The sequence below is a fragment of the Silurus aristotelis genome, assembly GCF_946808225.1.
Source record: "Silurus aristotelis genome assembly, chromosome: 24".
Taxonomy (NCBI): Eukaryota; Metazoa; Chordata; class Actinopteri; order Siluriformes; family Siluridae; genus Silurus; species Silurus aristotelis.
This window is the reverse complement of record NC_139597.1, coordinates 3,118,680-3,125,274: the sequence shown is the minus strand read 5'-3', so window position 1 is coordinate 3,125,274 and position 6,595 is coordinate 3,118,680. Positions and strand designations below refer to the sequence as shown.

At 40.2% G+C, this 6,595-nt stretch overlaps 1 protein-coding gene across 1 annotated transcript in view; it reads left to right on the top strand.

Moving 5' to 3' along the window:
• cdc123 (cell division cycle 123 homolog) overlaps positions 1–6,259 on the top strand; it is a 10,149-nt gene extending 3,890 nt beyond the window's left edge. Inside the window, exons 2-13 of the mRNA XM_083528031.1 lie at positions 1,528–1,599; positions 1,683–1,746; positions 2,904–2,936; positions 3,162–3,257; positions 3,842–3,948; positions 4,038–4,086; positions 4,160–4,235; positions 4,668–4,790; positions 4,891–4,919; positions 5,019–5,126; positions 5,690–5,827; positions 5,932–6,259. Coding sequence (XP_083384157.1) covers positions 1,528–1,599; positions 1,683–1,746; positions 2,904–2,936; positions 3,162–3,257; positions 3,842–3,948; positions 4,038–4,086; positions 4,160–4,235; positions 4,668–4,790; positions 4,891–4,919; positions 5,019–5,126; positions 5,690–5,827; positions 5,932–6,003 — 967 coding nt within the window. The 3' untranslated portion in view covers positions 6,004–6,259. The remainder of the gene's footprint in view (positions 1–1,527; positions 1,600–1,682; positions 1,747–2,903; positions 2,937–3,161; positions 3,258–3,841; positions 3,949–4,037; positions 4,087–4,159; positions 4,236–4,667; positions 4,791–4,890; positions 4,920–5,018; positions 5,127–5,689; positions 5,828–5,931) is intronic.
• The last annotated feature ends 336 nt before the right edge of the window (positions 6,260–6,595 follow it).

The window sequence follows — 6,595 nt, the reverse complement described above, 5'->3', positions numbered from 1 at the left end:
TCTCTTACCATGGACATGCACCTACGATGACAATTTCAGACCCCTCCATGGTTTCTAAGTGGGAGAACTTGCAAAATAGCAGGGTGTTCAAATACTTATTTTCCTCACTGTATGTGTGTGTGTATATCTGTGTGTATATCTGTGTGTATATATATGTGTGTATATGTATGTGTGTGTGTGTGTGTGTGTGTGTGTGTGTGTGTATACGTGTATATATTTGTGTGTGTATGTGTGTATATATATATATATATATGTATGTGTGTGTATATCTGTGTGTGTATATCTATGTGTGTATATATATGTGTGTATATGTATATGTGTGTGTGTGTGTGTGTGTGTGTGTGTGTGTGTGTGTGTGTGTGTGTGTATACGTGTATATATTTGTGTGTGTATATGTGTGTATGTATATATATATATATATGTATGTGTGTGTGTATATCTGTGTGTGTATATCTGTGTGTGTATATCTGTGTGTGTATATGTGTGTATATGTATATATGTGTGTGTGTGTGTGTGTGTGTGTGTGTGTGTGTGTGTGTGTATACGTGTATATATTTGTGTGTGTATATGTGTGTATGTATATATATATATATATATGTATGTGTGTGTGTATATCTGTGTGTGTATATCTGTGTGTGTATATCTGTGTGTGTATATCTGTGTGTGTATATGTATATGTGTGTGTGTGTGTGTGTGTGTGTGTGTGTGTGTGTATACGTGTATATATTTGTGTGTGTATATGTGTGTATGTATATATATATATATATATATGTATCTGTGTGTGTATATCTGTGTGTGTATATCTGTGTGTGTATATATATGTGTGTATATGTATATATGTGTGTGTGTGTGTGTGTGTGTGTGTGTGTGTGTGTATACGTGTATATATTTGTGTGTGTATATGTGTATATATATATATATATATATATGTATGTATGTACAGTATATGTATATGTGTGTTTGTCTATGTGAGTGTGTTTATAATTGTATATTAGATGTGTGTGAATGAGAGGGAGGGCAGTGGAGTGGTGCATTTGTGAAGGTATTGAAGGTGGATGAGTTTAAATTCCTGGGGTGATCTGTGCAAAGTAATGGAGATTATGTTAGAGGAGTGAAGAAAAGGGTGGCAGGAGTGATTTGTGATCGAGTGAAAGCGAAAGTTTATAAGATGATGGTGACACCTGTGATGTCGGACAGGAGATGGCAGATGTGGCAGAGTTAAAGATGTTGTGATTGTCTTTGGGAGGAATGAGATTAGGATTAGAACAGGATTAAATGAGTTTATTAGAGGGACCGTGCAGGTTGGGACGTTTTGGAGACGAGGTGACGGGAGTGATTGAGATGGAGGGACATTGGGTTTATTGGTAGAAGAATGCTGTTTAAGGTTTAAACTGATTTGCTCCTATTTACATCCATTTCTTTTTCATTCTTAAACTGGAAAAATCTGTAAATTTTGATGCTGTGCATGAAATGGTTGTTATACTACTAATAAAAAAAAAAAAAATTATAAATTTATTTGTTCTCCAGCTTGATTTTTCCTCTGCCTCAGAATGTAATTGATTACCTTTTGGACGACGGGACGCTAGTGGTTTCAGGAAGGTGAGCGTTTCTCAAACTTTAATAACCCTTTTGCTTTATTTGGAATGAGTCCACGTGAATCAGCTGTAGGTCGTGTTTTTCAGCGACAGCAACAATCAGCCTCCGCAGAGCAACAACAACGCCTCGGACGACGAGGACGACATTCAGGTGGGTGACGACGGCGTGTAGGTGTGGAAATGTTTAAGTTGCAGCATCAAAATAGCAGAATTCTGCTCTGGATAGTATTTACAGTATAAAATGTTTGTTTTTGGGTTTTTTTAAGTTTGCCTAATCCTGTTTTTTTCCCCCTCACAATTCCGACTTTTTTTCTTGCAATTTCCAACTTTTCTTCTCGATATTCCGACTTTATTTCTCGCAATTTTCGACTTTGTTTCTCGTAATTTCCGACATAATTTCTTGTAAACATCCAACATTTCTGGTGCATCCGCCTTTAACCTTGTTGTCGGCCTGTAGTTTGAAGATGATGGTGTGTCACCGAGGCTCCTCTGCTTCATCTGTCTTGTCCTCCAGAGCTGATTGTTGGACAGAGATCTCTCCAGGGATTAAAGACTCAGTTTGATTTTTAATGTGTGAAGCTTCTTTCTGGCATTGCAGGCGAGGAGACGCTGTCAGATTAAAAAAAAAACCTTTACTTACTTTACTAACACCCTTGTGGAACATCTAGAGGAACATCTTCCCAGAAGAGTGGAGGGAATTATAACAGCTATAGGAGACTACATGTGGAATGCCATCCTCAAAAAGCACATACAATACTTATGATCAGGTGTCCACAAACTATTGGCAATATAGTGTATGTCCAATTTACATTATATGGAACAAAAGTTTGTGGACACCTGCCCATAAGATTGGTGTTTGCATCCCATTCAACATTGAGTCCCTTAATAATACCCTCCATTCTTCTGAGAAGATGTTCCATTAGATGTTAAGAAGATTTGTGCTCATTCAGACACAAGGGTGTTAGTAAAGTCAGGTACGGATGTAGGTGAGGTGAGGAGGCCGAAGGTGTTTAATAGGGTTGAGATCAGAGCTCTATAGCAGGAGATCTTCCAGTCCAACCCAAGTAAAGCAGATCTTCATGGAGCTGGCTTTGTGCATAGAGGCATTGTCATGCTGGAACAGGTTTGGGTCTCCTAGTTCATGTGAAGGGAAAACATCATTCTACCACATCCAAAGACGTCCAGTACAATTGTGTGCTTCCAAGTTTGTGTGAACAGTTTGGGGAAGAGCCACATACGGCTGGAAAAGTCAGGTGTCCCAATACTTTTGTTAAATATTTGACGCTCTCTCTTTTTTCTTGATTTCAGTGGTCTGACGATGAGACAACTACGGTCGTCACGGTGAGCATTCCTGCAGCTTTCTTTTTTATTTTTTTATTTTTTTTACACAACTGGGACTATGTTTCCAGGACGTGTACACAAATTTATATACAGACTTTTCTACAAAAAGTGGATAGAAAACAGCAAAATTTTTAGGTTCTGTTCTATAATTTTTGCAAAATATTTTTATAGTCTGGTTTGTTTTCCCTTCTTGAGGTTTCTTGTATTTCTCTTTATTTTCCCCAGGCTCCAGAATTCCCCGAATTTAACTCAGAAGTTCAGCAAGCAATAAATTCCCTGGGAGGATGCGTCTTTCCTAAACTGAACTGGAGCGCACCGAGGGTGAGCGAGAAACCTCACGCGTTCTCGTGTTTGCATAACGTCACGACAAAAACAATACGACGAGTTCGAAAGCAAAATACACAGTACACTGTATACACTCGATGGCAGCGTAGTTACATCCGGTGCAGTGTCGGAAGATGTCTACTGCAGTCTACCTGTGGAAAGGTTTATCGATTGGACATGATTTGGATGAAGCAGGAGTCGAAAACATCTCCCATATGCACTGTACATGCATATGGGAGATGTTTTCCACTCCTGCTTCGTCTTTACACCTCTCTAAAGAAACTGCCTGCAGAGCTCAGAGACAGGACTGTTGCTAGACACAGAAATTGGAAAGGCTACAAAACAATGCTTCTTCTCTGAAGATTCCCAAGTCTCAAATGAAAGAACTGTGACATAATCAGGACTCTTACAAGAGCTAAAATGACCAATCAGGGGAGAAGGGCTTTAGTAAGAGAGGTGACCAAGAACCTGATTGTCACTCTGACTGATCTCTGGATCCTGTATGGAGATCAAGAGAACCATCACTGCTTTAACATTCTAATTCTGATTGCGTTCTGCTCCGTGTTTCTCGTTACATGTAGGATGCTAACTGGATTGCCCTGAATAGCTCATTGCAGTGTCAGAGTCTCAGCGACATCTTTCTCCTGTTTAAAAGCTCGGACTTCATCACGCACGATCTCACTCAGCCGTAAGTGTGCGGCTAGTACAAACCTTCCTCACACAGATCTGCTTTGCTGCATTGTGTTTAAACACTCGAACCTTCTGTCCTCTTTCCAGGTTCCTGCAGTGCAGCGACGACTCTCCAGATCCGGTTATAAACTATGAGGTGCAAAACACACACACGGCACTAACTATATTCATTAAGCCCCTTGCTCATACTCGGACCTTTAATTTTCCAGCTTGTTTTGAGGAAATGGTGCGAGCTCATTCCTGGAGGGGAATTTCGCTGCTTTGTGAAAGAGAACAAGCTGATTGGTATGAGGATTTATTATAATTTTATTTTCTTATTAACATTTAAAATGAAAGCATAGCGTATTTCGGTTTAGTGTGTACGGGTTGTATGAGTGAATTTCTACACCTTTGACATCTCAGTGGAAGTGCCTTATGGTCACTTTTCATTCTATTGACTCAAATTTCATGCATGAAACATTGAATGAAGTGATTATAGCATTTTCATTTACAGCATTTTGGGTCCTGGATTCTTCCCAAATGCACATTGTCGTATTTAGAGCAGGTCTGTAAAGAAATTTTGCATCATGAATACGTGGATTGGCGTCTGAATTAAATTAAATGCACAGCGCTGTCCAGGGTCCTGATGGCATTTCCATCGAGACAGGAAGTCGGTAAAGCGTCAAATCGGAGTTTTGAGCATCTTCTGTTTATCATACGATAAGATGCGTCTTACAGGAATCTCTCAGCGAGACTACACACAACATTACCAGCACATCTTCAAACAGGAAGCTGGGATCTCCTCCTCCATCCAGCTGTTTTTCAGAGAGCACGTTCAGCACCGGTTCCCCAACGACGACTGTGAGTCACATCTGCACACACGCAAATGCGAAACGAGCCACAAACGCGAACGTTCCGACCGAGTAATGACGTGTAATTGTGCTTTCTTTCCTCACTGCAGTCGTCTTCGATGTGTACAGAGACAACATGGTGAGAGACACAGTCCTTTTATTATTATTATTATTATTATTGTAATGAGCAGTATTTAATGGTGGGATGTTTTTAAGGACCATGTGCTGTGTGTGACAGGGTCGCGTGTGGCTCATCGACTTTAACCCTTTCGGCGAGGTCACAGACTCGCTGCTCTTCTCCTGGGAGGAGCTAACATCTGGATTTATTACAGGTCTTTCATTACAGGTACTGAATTAGATGTCCTCAAGATAATAGCGTTTTATCAACCTTTAAAAAAATTAAAATAAAAATAAAAAAAGACCACAGCGGTCCTTTAGAAATGTAATAGATATATTTTAGACATTTTAGATTATAGTGGGATGTGCACCAAGTGGGCAACGGTTTCAGCCCATGGCTTTCTTCAGAGCTCAGCTAACTAATAACTGCTCATTCCTTTTACAGACACTGTATCATTGAAAACTGACATCGTTTACCAGGCTGCCACTGCTGGGCCCTTGTGCAAGGCCCTTAACTCTCAGCTGAAAGGACATCTGCCAAATGCTGTAACCTATACAATTGAGCAGTTGAGGGTTAAGGGCCTTGCTGAAGGGCCCAGGTTTTGCACACTCCAACTTTATAACGTCGTTATCGCTGTAAAGTCACTGAGATTTGCATCGGAACAGAACGAGACCACCTCGCTCGATCAGTTACCATAGAAACAATAGGATGTGAGAATATAAGCGTTTGTTATAATGTGTCGGGAAATGAACGACGCTGTGGAATTAACCGATCGCGTCTCGCGTTAACAGGACGGTCCTGCTTTCCGCTACACCACCAGCGAAGTCACCGTCCAGCCCAGCCCGTGTTTGTCTTACCGAATCCCACGAGACTTCCTGGAGTTGTCCACCGGAGAGGACGCTTATAAGCTAATGGATTTCCTCAAACTGGTAAAAGATTTTTTTATTTTTAAACAAGAATTATCAAGTTAACTGTAAGAATGCAGTCGCTCCATAAAAGAGAACTTTTCTCTAAAGAGATTTTTTTATTGTAGAAAAAAGGCCAGCAGGATGCCGAGGAAGAGGAGGAGGAAGAGGAGAATGAGCCTCACAACCCCGTTGTGTGACATCGACTTGATGAAGTAGATTAAGTTCTCCTGCTTCCCTTTTCTGTGATCTCATCAGGGACATTTTCATTTTACCCACATAATTATATACATACTGTAAACGTCCACCGGCTTCACCAGGTGACAAAACACAAATACGCAAAACAAACCAGAACAACACGAGGACGTTTGAGTTACTGTATAATATTGTACTGATAAACGAAGAAGTAAAGATGTAACGATGTTAGAAAGCGAACATGTAAATGTAACGATAAAACCGTTTGCGTTTTCTTCTGAATAGAACAAGCTTTATATCATTACATTGATGTACTGTCATTTGTTATATATATATATTACACACACACACACACACAGAGACATACCAGGTTCACAAGTTTTTGGACACCAAAGACTTTTTGGGCCAAATGCGATCAATTTTTGAAAGCATGAAATTTTTCCCTTCACTCGAATCTGCTAAAGAGCTCTGATCTGAACATGATCTGAACATCATAAATGCTGACTGCACCCCAGGCCTTGCTCACCTGACCTACATCAGTACCTGCAGTACTTTATTAACACCATTGTGTCTGAATGAGCACAAATCTCCTCAAAA